At 43.1% G+C, this 12456-nt stretch overlaps 1 protein-coding gene across 1 annotated transcript in view; it reads right to left on the minus strand.

Moving 5' to 3' along the window:
* Positions 1 to 7485, minus strand: part of LOC139539864 (protein NLRC5-like) — a 20987-nt gene extending 13502 nt beyond the window's left edge. Inside the window, 17 exon segments of the mRNA XM_071343210.1 lie at positions 224 to 262; positions 402 to 449; positions 605 to 694; positions 815 to 898; positions 1021 to 1104; positions 1221 to 1295; positions 1717 to 1806; positions 1929 to 2012; positions 2141 to 2234; positions 2545 to 2624; positions 2910 to 2996; positions 3129 to 3212; positions 3379 to 3462; positions 3575 to 3658; positions 3758 to 5453; positions 5697 to 5780; positions 7170 to 7485. Of these exon segments, the coding sequence (XP_071199311.1) occupies positions 224 to 262; positions 402 to 449; positions 605 to 694; positions 815 to 898; positions 1021 to 1104; positions 1221 to 1295; positions 1717 to 1806; positions 1929 to 2012; positions 2141 to 2234; positions 2545 to 2624; positions 2910 to 2996; positions 3129 to 3212; positions 3379 to 3462; positions 3575 to 3658; positions 3758 to 5453; positions 5697 to 5780; positions 7170 to 7485 (3203 nt within the window).
* Between the last annotated feature and the right edge of the window lie 4971 nt (positions 7486 to 12456).

Consider the following 12456-nt stretch of genomic DNA (forward strand, 5'->3'; position numbering starts at 1 on the left):
CCCACCCACCTACCCACCCACAGGACCGCTACAGGTACTCAAGATAATTCGATGCATGATTTTATCTTAACCACGCAAAACTCCAGTAGTGAATGTTGTGGCTTTTTGCACTATGCATTCGTGCCACCGAAAGCTCTAATTGAGAATGACAGATCTATAACTTACATTTCTACGTGAATTTGGTCGGGTCACCCAAAAAGTTACATATTGCTCTGTGTCCTACCTGAGTTTCTTACACTGTTCCAATCCTGTTGATTGTATTCTGAAATGACAGAGATTCAGTGAACGGTTATTAGGACTACAACATCTCACTGAGTCACAGAATTGGTATTTTGAAAGCAACATCATCAGAAAGAGGTGTTATCATACACTATATTGCTATTACTCTGTTGCTCTATTACCTTTTACTGGAGAGGAATTTCAGAAACAGCTTCTCATTCCCCCCATGACTGATAAATATAACAGTTTTATAGTTAATAATCATCACAAATGCAAACATATTACTAGACATGAATTCAAACACTTTCTAACATGCCTGTTTCAAGCATGTCTGTTCGTTTACAAATGTGTTGGTCTGTATAAGACAGTAAGGTTATGTGAATACCTGATATTCACTTCGCTCATGTTCCTGTGTGAGCACAGGGTTCCAGCTAGCTGCACCACTCCTTCCATGCTGACTGCATTCTCACTGACACTAAAACAAAATGAGGGTATACAGAAACTCCCTGGTCAGAAAAAAAGGTTTTAAGGAAAAAGAAACTGACAAAAAAGGAAGAAAAGGAAAAGAGATTTGAGTTGCTATAGAAATTCTTACTTGATTTCCTGTATGTTGCTAAGCTGAGGCAAGAGGTCCAACAACTTCTTCAGACCTTTGTTTTCCAAAGCATTGTTGGAAATACTGACAAAGGTGGGTGGGGGTTGGGTTATAAACAGAAACAAACAGGTCCTTGTATATGTGCATACCAACAATTATCCTTATTGCTATTTCACACTCCAAAGCCTCTCCCTGAGGACACTTACTCCAGCAGAGTCAGAGCAGAGCAGTCCCTCAGATTCTCACACAGACGGTCCAAGTCAGGGGGACGAAGAGCACAGCCCGTCAGACTGCACACAGGGACCATGGGAAAAGAGGATGAAAAGCAGAGACAATGTCATACCACTTACAGTAGAAAACATTATCCACATCATTAGTAATATAGAAGTGAAAATATTATACATACCAAAGTCTCTTAGAAATCTTGTGTTTCTCTATCCCCCTAGAAAAAAGCATGGAAACGCGAACAGGGTCTTGCAGCCTGTCATGGGGATGTATGGGAAAAAATGCACAACAGTGAGTGGTAACCCACAGGCCACACACTGGTTGAATCGATGTTGTTTCTATGTCATTTCAATGAAATTACGTTGAACCAACGTAATAGACATTGAATTGACGTTTGAGCCCAGTGGGAAGGGTCTGAGAGGAATTTACAGGACATTCTAAAAAAAAGTTGTATAATAGGGACCACAGTAGTATCATCATTTCTTACATGTTTATAACGTCTGGTTTGGGCCTACAGCAAACCCCTTGACAGAGGAGACACCCTCTGAATAGTGAAGCCACCAGGAAGTGATGGGGTAGTGTGGTGGTTTTCGTCTGGTTGCAGTTTACGCACACAGAATGGGTGCTGTCTATATTGGCTTTATCTAAGAAAATAAAGGGTGTTATGCACAACATACCTGATGTCCACTTGAACCACATCAGGACATACAGACAGGAAACTGGTCAGAATCATCAGCCCATCAACAGATATGTGGCTGTCATTCAGACTGTCAAGACACAGACAATAACCGTATTAGGCTGCATAACTAGTTTCAAACATAATACGGGACAGGCACAAGATCATGACTTTATCAAAAGTCTAACACTTCAAATAAAAGATCAGTCTTACACAATCTGTTTGGAGACGTTCAGCTTCTGTAGAGAGTCAGTCAGGGCCTTGAGAGTACCAGCCTTCATGTGGCCTCCTGACAGACTGCAGGGGTCACAACACAACACCAATCAGAAAGTCAGATTCTCTTGACATATTTAGTGTCCTTACCCACAGTGTGATGTGACTTGCTCAAGAACATTGGGTACAACATTGGGTACATTTTTACTTACTCTAGGAGAGTGAGGCCAGGACTTCTCGCTAGCAACTGACACAGTCTAGTCATCTGATCAGTACTCAAACTGCAGTTTAATAGGCTGTATGACACATAAAGAGAGGGAAGAAACAACAGCAATGTTACTCCTGGTATTCAAAAGCTCTTTATAAGAACCAAACAGAGAATATCATACCTGGCAGTCAGTCCAATGTTTTTCTTAGAACTTGAGACAAGTAGAAAGGGAGAAAAATGGATAAGAGAGAGGCTGATTGATACAGTACAGTAGATTTCCCTATGTGGTATAGACAGAACAATGAAACAAAAGCAACATTCTCTCAACAAGAACATGAAACATTAGCTTGATTTGCATGGGCCTGCCAAACACTGAAGAAATAAATGAAAGTTGCACCTTCTTTTATTTCCCTTCACTAAAACACAAAACTCACCTTTTTATGTCTGAGCTTGGGAAAAACAGGACGTTGATGTCCTTCATTCCACTGCAAAGAGAGATAAAACATAGTTTATAGTTTAGTTTAGTATATACTACCCAATACTTGTTTTTTTTCTTCAGTTTTGATAAAGTATGCACATTTCTTCTCAGAACTGCAGTCAGTTAACTGGTTCTATTTGTGAACACATGAAGTCTCTACCCACTGGGCATACACTTGTTGAATCAATGTTGTTTCCACGTTATTTCAATTAAATTACATTTAACCAATGTGGAATGAACGTTGAATTGGACGTTTGTGCCCAGTGGGTATTGTCAAGTCTAAAAACATACTCGGGTATAGACTTCCTGGATGGAGGGGCAGGAAGTCATCTTCTCTAGAAGGGTGTAGATAATCTCCAGAGAGCAGCCATTCTTCCCCAGCCTGGAAACATACAACACACACAGGCTTCTTAACAGAAATGCAAGCTTGCTCAAATATAGAAACAAGCTACACAATAAACATGAAGGGCTAGGATCAACACATATGATCCAGTCAAGGAAACAACACACTCACAAGATAGAGGCTAGACTGGGCAGCTTCGGAATGAGGTCAGCGATCTCCCCGACTCCTCTGTCGGTCAGGCTGTTGTCACTGAAGCTGTCAAACAGACAACTGTTCAGTACAGTATCAGACCAACTGTACCATGGCAAAAGTGGTACTGTATCTTTAACCAAGTTTGGTTAGTTCTTGATAAAAGGGTCTATAAAATCTTAGAGTCATGGTAATAATCTTTGGTTGTTATGGTAAGTGAATAATCATCTACTTGAGCTCCGTGATCTGTGGACAGCTCTCCAGGGCTCTGGCAAGTTTGGCAGCTCCCACATCAGTGAGGTTACCACAGATAAACCTGGGGAAGAGAAGCATAATTATTCACATCACACTTAGACATTCACACACAAACAAACAACTTTGAAAGTTGGTCCTTTCAAAACTGAGTTACTCAGTTAAGAAGGACTCACTCAAATCTTTTCAGGGTTGGTAGTCTGGGGAGGATGCTAGACAGTTTATCTGCAAATCTGTCATCATACTTGCGGCTTCGAAAACTGAGGGATTGTTAAAAAAAAGAGAGGAAAAATTCTATGTAGTTTCATGCAGGATTATTATTGTTTAGTACACAGTGTATAAATGAGTCATGAACTCACATTAGGTAGTCGATGTGCTGGCAGCTGGGTAGAATATCTAGACACTCTAGTTCCATAGAACAAGCTCCAAAGTCCAGCCCCATTCCCACTCCAGCAGACGATACAACAAAGGCCAGGGAATCCAGATCTACAGGGTTCAACGTGATATTCCTTAGCTCAAAGCATGATCGTGACCCCACCACCTCCATGGCCAGCTGTGCATCCTGGGTCTCCTGGATACAGTGGCACAGCTCCACTACCTTGGGCCCAGTCAGGTTGGTGCTCACTGCCAGACTCCGGAGCAATTTGAGAACCAATGCCTGGCGTTTCTTTACCCACCTCACAGCCCCTGCTCCCTCAACCAGCTGGAACAGGTAAGGAGAGCAGGCTGGGGCGGCAAGCCCACACACATAGAGGTGGAGAGAATCAGTGAAGACCGTCTTGGGGTCTGATTTCGTGGTCCAGCGGGTCTTGAGGTTCAACTTCTTCCTAAGCTGGGCCTCTGTGATGTCCTCGCTGGTCATGATGTGTAGCGCACCCATAAACTCTTGCATGGTGAGGTGCATGAACGTGTAACCCTGGTCCACCTGTGAGAGTAGACCAGCCTTGGTGACGAAGTCCAACGGGTCTGGTGGAACCTCCTCAGAGAGAAACACGATCCTGCTGTCCTCCAGACCCTTCATGGCCATGCAGCTCAGCTGTGTGACCTCTGCCCTGTGACTCTGCAACACGGGCATGACCCTCCCTGAGCATCGGCTCAGAAAGGCACAGAGGATCTGGAGGTAGACCTGGGTGAGGGTGGTTGGCAGTTGGGGCAAAGCCTGGGACTGAGACCCACCTCTGGAGAATATGTGATCCAAGCACACACAGCAGATATGGCAGAGAGCTGGCAGGTAACACAAGGTGAGGAGGCGATGGTTGGCCAGTAGGTGACTGACTACCTTCTCCTTTAGATCCAGATCCTTGTCCTGGAAGTACTGTTCAGCATATTCTTTCACACTGCGCCAATTGAAGCCTAGCAGCTCCCCAATGCAGTCCACAGAGCTCTCCAAATCTGTCACATCCCGAGGCCTGCAGGTAATCAGTAGGGTGCATCCTGGGAGGATCCTGCGACTGCACAGCCCTGATATCAGCTCTGCCATGGGTAGAGGGCACTGTGGGTCAAACGGGCTGCTCAGACTCCCTGAGTGGGTGATTTTAGTGTGAAACTCATCGTAGCCATCAAAGATCCAGCATATTTCCTTAGGGTTGTGGAGGATGAAGTCAAGAACAGCAGCACCCTCCTCCTCCCCACCCTCTGGTGGGAGGAAGAAGCGAAAAAGCAGCTCTTTCAGAGACAACGGCCGAGCCACGAGGTTGAGCTGGCGGAACTCTAGCAGGACCAGTAGGTGAAAGGAGGGGAAGGCATCCTGAGCCCAGCGCTGTCCAAGGCAGTGCATTAGTAGCGTCTTCCCTGACCCTGCCTGGCCCAACAGCAATGTGACCCGGGCTTCTGAACCCAGGAGGGAGTCAACGGTCACCCTGTCTTCCACAGCCCCCTCCTGGAGCTCTGGTGGGCTCAGCCGTCGATCAGCCCTGTCTCTTGGTCTAACCAGGCATTTGTGGCGCAGACTTACCCAGGCCTCTTCCAGAGAAACCTTCACCACACCCTGCATCACCCTCTTCCACCTCTGCAGTAGACATCTCCTCACAGCAGCCTTGTAACTTTCTATGTGGTCTGGATACAAAGAACATCTTATAAATTAACACTAAACATACTCCTGACCTGAACACAACAACATGACAATATGTTTTTTAGATGTTCATTACTTTGTTTAAAAAATATATTAGTGACTGTGTACTAATTTAGAAACAACTCATACTATTTCAAGTAACAGAGCTAGCTCACACAGTATGCAAGTCTTTTCAAATTCAAACCCTGTGACAAATATTACTGAGACATGAAAAGACTGGTGTTTACCTATTCGTGGGCGTTTCAGACAGCACTCTTGAGATGGCATATACTCATCAACCAGGGTATGACTGTTGTTTTCAACAACTTCTTCTGAGAAGAATAACAAAATGGAGGGAATATAATAATGGAAATATAGGGGAAACTCAAGAAAAGACAAAGCACCTCAATGAAACGTCATTGAAGACATCCTTCTTGTGGATAAATAAGTGACGTCTGAGACAAAACAACTATTTCACTTCCATACACAGTATACATCTAACTATTTCCCTTCCATACACAGTATACATCTAACTATTTCCCTTCCATACACAGTATACATCTAACTATTTCCCTTCCATACACAGTATACATCTAACTATTTCCCTTCCATACACAGTATACATCTAACTATTTCCCTTCCATACACAGTATACATCTAACTATTTCCCTTCCATACACAGTATACATCTAACTATTTCCCTTCCATACACAGTATACATCTAACTATTTCACTTCCATACACAGTATACATCTAACTATTTCCCTTCCATACACAGTATACATCTAACTATTTCACTTCCATACACAGTATACATCTAACTATTTCACTTCCATACACAGTATACATCTAACTATTTCCCTTCCATACACAGTATACATCTAACTATTTCACTTCCATACACAGTATACATCTAACTATTTCACTTCCATACACAGTATACATCTAACTATTTCACTTCCATACACAGTATACATCTAACTATTTCACTTCCATACACAGTATACATCTAACTATTTCCCTTCCATACACAGTATACATCTAACTATTTCCCTTCCATACACAGTATACATCTAACTATTTCCCTTCCATACACAGTATACATCTAACTATTTCACTTCCATACACAGTATACATCTAACTATTTCACTTCCATACACAGTATACATCTAACTATTTCACTTCCATACACAGTATACATCTAACTATTTCACTTCCATACACAGTATACATCTAACTATTTCACTTCTATACACAGTATACATCTAACTATTTTAATGCTCTTTTTAGTGTTATCTGCTTTTGGACCTTTGACAATTTTTTTGCATGAATATCACACAGAGGTGTCATCTTACACTAACAATGAAACACTTCATATCCCCTTACATTAGTATTGATAAGAGGGTAGACAACAGCTGCACTAAAATGTGATGATTGATTGATTGATTACCTGGGGGTTCACTTGCTGGTGTAGGCCAAATCAAACTTTCAATAAATGTTATAACGAAAAGGCCTAACTCTATCCACTTAGTTAATGCATTGTCAGTGGATGTTTATTGATTAGGTGTCAAATCAGTCTAACATTTGAGGCATGGAAATGGAAAGGAAACCCTGTCCTGACTCATATTGACATCTTCCCCATAAATGCATAACTAGGCTATAATGTGGATATTTCGGATAGTCAATATTGGCAGGCACATGCACATTACATAAATACTTACTAGTCACAGACCCGGCCACAGACATCAGCCGTGATTCCAGAAGCATTGGCATGTTCTCGCAGAGCATGCAAACCATTTGAAGAAATTGCCGACAAATAGCAGGTTCTGCAGTCCTGAAGTAATTCAACAACCCCAGGATGGGCTCTCTGTGGCTCGCAAGTTGCACTAGCCTCTCCCGCGAACTGATGTCCATCATTTCATAGAACATGGTGAGAAAGCCATCATCTTGATAGCTCAGAATGTCTGCTAGCTCATGTGTCTCCTGTGTCAATACAGTCTGGACATCTTCCTCTGCTTCTACATCTTCCATTGCCATCAGCTGTACAAACGTAGGCAAATGAATGAATGAATGCAACTTTTTGATTACGTTTCACCTACACTCTTAGAATTAGTGGTGACTCAAGGAACCCAGGAGTTCCTCAAGGAACCATTCCTGTTCAATGGTTATTGGAGGAACCTTTAATGGTTCAATGCAGCAATGGGTTCGTGGAGGAACCCTGGAGTGGACGCGTGGCTTAGTAGAGGCATTGCTTTAAGATATTTTTTAGCCAGCCGTAAATGTCATTCCTGTTCATCTGTTCTGTTGTACTGTCATCACATGTTAAGGTTGAACACTGACAGTTTTGGAGCTTTTGTGAGGCTAACAGAGGCGTATGTGTTCCTCAAGAGCCTATGCAAACCCGAAAGTAGGAATTGTTAACACTTTATTACTGTATGTTATCAGAAATGTTAATATGATTAATATTATATTATTATATGTAATATGCATAAATATTCAAAGAACATTTTAATTTGCAGTGTAGAAACTTAACATGATTTGCCAGCAGCATACCACCCTGCATCCCACTGCTGGCTTGCTTCTGAAGCTAAGTAGGGTTGGTCCTGATCAGTCCCTGGATGGGAGACCAGATGCTGCTGGAATTGGTGATGGAGGGCTAGTAGGAGGCACCCTTTCCTCTGGTCTATAAAAAATATCCCAATGCCCCAGGGCAGTGATTGTGGACATTGCCCGGTGTAGGGTGCTGTCTTTCAGATGGGACTTTAAATGGGTGTCCTGACTCTCTGTGGTTACTAAAGATCCCATGGCACTTATCTTAAGAGTAGGGGTGTCCGGCTACATTCCCAATCTGGCCTTTATACTGTCATGGCCACCTAATCATCCCCAGTTTACAATTGGCTCATTCATCCCCCTGCACAGTGCCTTGCAAAAGTATTCATCCCCCTTGGTGTGTTTCCTATTTTGTTGCTTTACAACCTGTAATTTAAATGGATATATATATTTGGATTTCATGTAATTGTCACGTTCTGACCCTAGTTCTTGTGTTATTTCTTTGTTTTAGTTGGTCAGGATGTGAGTTAGGTGGGTTATCTATGTTTTGTGTTTCTATGTTGGGTTTCTCGTTTGGCCTGATATGGTTCTCAATCAGAGGCAGGTGTTAGTCATTGTCTCTGATTGGGAACCATATTTAGGTAGCCTGTTTTCTGTTGTGTTTTGTGGGTGGTTATTTCCTGTTTAGTGTTTTTGTGTTTCACCTTTCGGGACTGTTCGTTTGTCGGTTTATTGTTTTGTTTCAGTGTTCAGTTTTATTATTAAAACATTATGGACACATACCACGCTGCATCTTGGTCCTCTTCTTCTCCTCCAGACGAAGAACGTTACAGTAATGGACATACACAAAATAGTCCAAATTGGTGAAATGAAATGAAAAAAATGACTTGTTTCAAAAAATTCTAAAAAATAAAAAACTGAAAAGTGGTGTGTGCATATGTATTCCCCCCTTGCTATGAAGCCCCTATATAATATTTGGTGCAACCAATTAGCTTCAGAAGTCACATAATTGGTTAAATAAAGTCCACCTGTGTGCAATCTAAGTGTCACATGATCTGTCACATGATCTCAGTATATATACACCTGTTCTGAAAGGCCCCAGAGTCTGCAACACCACTAAGCAAGGGGCATCACCAATCAAGCGGCACCATTAAGACCAAGGAGCTCTCCAAACAGGTCAGGGACAAAGTTGTGGAGAAGTACAGATCAGGGTTGGGTTATAAAAAAATATCCGAAACTTTGAACATCCCACGGAGCACCATTAAGTCCATTATAAAAAATGGAAAGAATATGGCACCACAACAAACCTGCCAAGAGAAGGCCGCCCACCAAAACTCAAGGACCTGGCAAGGAGGGCATTAATCAGAGAGGCAACAAAGATATCATTTGAGTTGGGTTGAGTTACTGACGTGATCTTCCTGTCTGGGTTGGCGCCCCCCCTTGGTTTGTGCTGTGGTGGAGATCTTTGTGGGCTATACTCGGCCTTGTCTCAGGATGGTAAGTTGGTGGTTGAAGATATCCCTCTAGTGGTGTGGGGGCTGTGCTTTGGCAAAGTGGGTGGGGTTATATCCTTCCTGTTTGGCCCTGTCCGGGGGTATCATCGGATGGGGCCACAGTGTCTCCTGACCCCTCCTGTCTGAGCCTCCAGTATCTATGCTGCAGTAGTTTATGTGTCGGGGGGCTAGGGTCAGTTGGTTATATCTGGAGTACTTCTCCTGTCTTATCCGGTGTCCTGTGTGAATTTAAGTATGCTCTCTCTAATTCTCTCCTTCTCTCTCTCTTTCTCTCTCTCGGAGGACCTGAGCCCTAGGACCATGCGTCAGGACTACCGGGCATGATGACTCCTTGCTGTCCCCAGTCCACCTGGCCTTGCTGCTGTTCCAGTTTCAACTGTTCTGCCTGCGGTTATGGAACCCTGACCTGTCCACCGGACGTGCTACCTGTCCCAGACCTTCTGTTTTCAACTCTCTAGAGACCGCAGGAGCGGTAGAGATACTCTTAATGATCGGCTATGAAAAGCCAACTGACATTTACTCCTGATTATTATTTGTGAACATTTATGAACATTTGAACATCTTGGCCATGTTCTGTTATAATCTCCACCCGGCACAGCCAGAAGAGGACTGGCCACCCCTCATAGCCTGGTTCCTCTCTAGCTTTCTTCCTAGGTTTTGGCCTTTCTAGGGAGTTTTTCCTAGCCGCCGTGCTTCTACACCTGCATTGCTTGCTGTTTGGGGTTTTAGGCTGGGTTTCTGTACAGCACTTAGAGATATTAGCTGATGTACGAAGGGCTATATAAAATAAACTTGATTTGATTTGATCATAGATAACCCTGATGGAGCTGCAAAGCTCCACAGCGGAGATTGGAGTATCTGTCCATAGGACCACTTTTTTTTATTTTTTTTTTATTTAACCTTTATTTAACCAGGTAGGCAAATTGAGAACACGTTCTCATTTACAATTGCGACCTGGCCAAGATAAAGCAAAGCAGTTCGACACATACAACAACACATAGTTACACATGGAGTAAAACAAACATATAGTCAATAATACAGTGAAAAAAAAAAAATAAGTCTATATACAATGTGAGCAAGTGAGGTGAGATAAGGGAGGTGAAGGCAAACAAATATATGTATAAATAAATAAAAATATAAAAGGCCATGGAGGCGAAGTGAGTACAACACAGCAAGTAAAATAAAAAAAAAAAAAAAAAATAAAAAATAAATAAATAAAAAAAAAAAAAAAAAAAAAACAATGGAATGGTTGGTTTGCAGTGGAAGAAAGTGCAAAGTAGAGACAGAAATAATGGGTGCAAAGGAGCAAAATAAATTAATAAATAAATACAGTAGGTAAAGAGGTAGTTGTTTGGGCTAAATTGTAGATGGGTTATGTACAGGTGCAGTAATCTATGAGCTGCTCTGACAGCTGGTGCTTAAAGCTAGTGAGGGAGATAGGTGTTTCCAGTTTCAGAGATTTTTGTAGTTCGTTCCAGTCATTGGCAGCAGAGAACTGGAAGGAGAGGCGTCCAAAGGAAGAATTGGTTTTGGGGGTGACTAGAGAGATATACCTGCTGGAGCGCGTGCTACAGGTAGGTGCTGCTATGGTGACCAGCGAGCTGAGATAAGGGGGGACTTTACCTAGCAGGGTCTTGTAGATGACCTGGAACCAGTGGGTTTGGCGACGAGTATGAAGCGAGGGCCAGCCAACGAGAGTGTACAGGTCGCAGTGGTGGGTAGTATATGGGGCTTTGGTGACAAAACGGATGGCACTGTGATAGACTGCATCCAATTTATTGAGTAGGGTTTTGGAGGCTATTTTGTAAATGACATCACCGAAGTCGAGGATTGGTAGGATGGTCAGTTTTACAAGGGTATGTTTGGCAGCATGAGTAAAGGATGCTTTGTTGCGGAATAGGAAGCCAATTCTAGATTTGACTTTGGATTGGAGATGATTGATGTGAGTCTGGAAGGAGAGTTTACAGTCTAACCAGACACCTAGGTATTTGTAGGTGTTCACATATTCTAAGTCAGAGCCGTCCAAAGTAGTGATGTTGGACAGGCGGGCAGGAGCAGGCAGTGATCGGTTGAAGAGCATGCATTTGGTTTTACTTGTATTTAAGAGCAGTTGGAGGCCACGGAAGGAGAGTTGTATGGCATTGAAGCTCGCCTGGAGGGTTGTTAACACAGTGTCAAAAGAAGGGCCAGAAGTATACAGAATAGTGTCGTCTGCGTAGAGGTGGATCAGAGAATCACCAGCAGCAAGAGCGACATCATTGATGTAAACAGAGAAGAGAGTCGGTCCAAGAATTGAACCCTGTGGCACCCCCATAGAGACTGCCAGAGGCCCGGACAACAGACCCTCCGATTTGACACACTGAACTCGATCAGAGAAGTAGTTGGTGAACCAGGCGAGGCAATCATTAGAGAAACCAAGGCTGTCGAGTCTGCCAATGAGGATGTGGTGATTGACAGAGTCAAAGGCCTTGGCCAGGTCAATGAATACGGCTGCACAGTATTGTTTCCTATCGATGGCGGTTACGATATCGTTTATGACCTTGAGCGTGGCTGAGGTGCACCCATGACCAGCTCTGAAACCAGATTGCATTGCGGAGAAGGTGTGGTGGGATTCGAAATGGTCGGTAATCTGTTTGTTGACTTGGCTTTCGAAGACCTTAGAAAGGCAGGGTAGGATAGATATAGGTCTGTAGCAGTTAGGGTCAAGGGTGTCCCCCCCTTTGAAGAGGGGGATAACCGCAGCTGCTTTCCAATCTTTGGGGATCTCAGACGACACGAAAGAGAGGTTGAAGAGGCTAGTAATAGGGGTGGCAACAATTTCAGCAGATAGTTTTAGAAAGAAAGGGTCCAGATTATCTAGCCCGGCTGATTTGTAAGGGTCCAGGTTTTGCAGCTCATTTAGAACATCAGCTGACTGTATTTGGGAGAAAGAGAAATGGGGAAG

This window comes from Salvelinus alpinus, chromosome 15, assembly GCF_045679555.1.
Source record: "Salvelinus alpinus chromosome 15, SLU_Salpinus.1, whole genome shotgun sequence".
Lineage (NCBI taxonomy): Eukaryota > Metazoa > Chordata > Actinopteri > Salmoniformes > Salmonidae > Salvelinus > Salvelinus alpinus.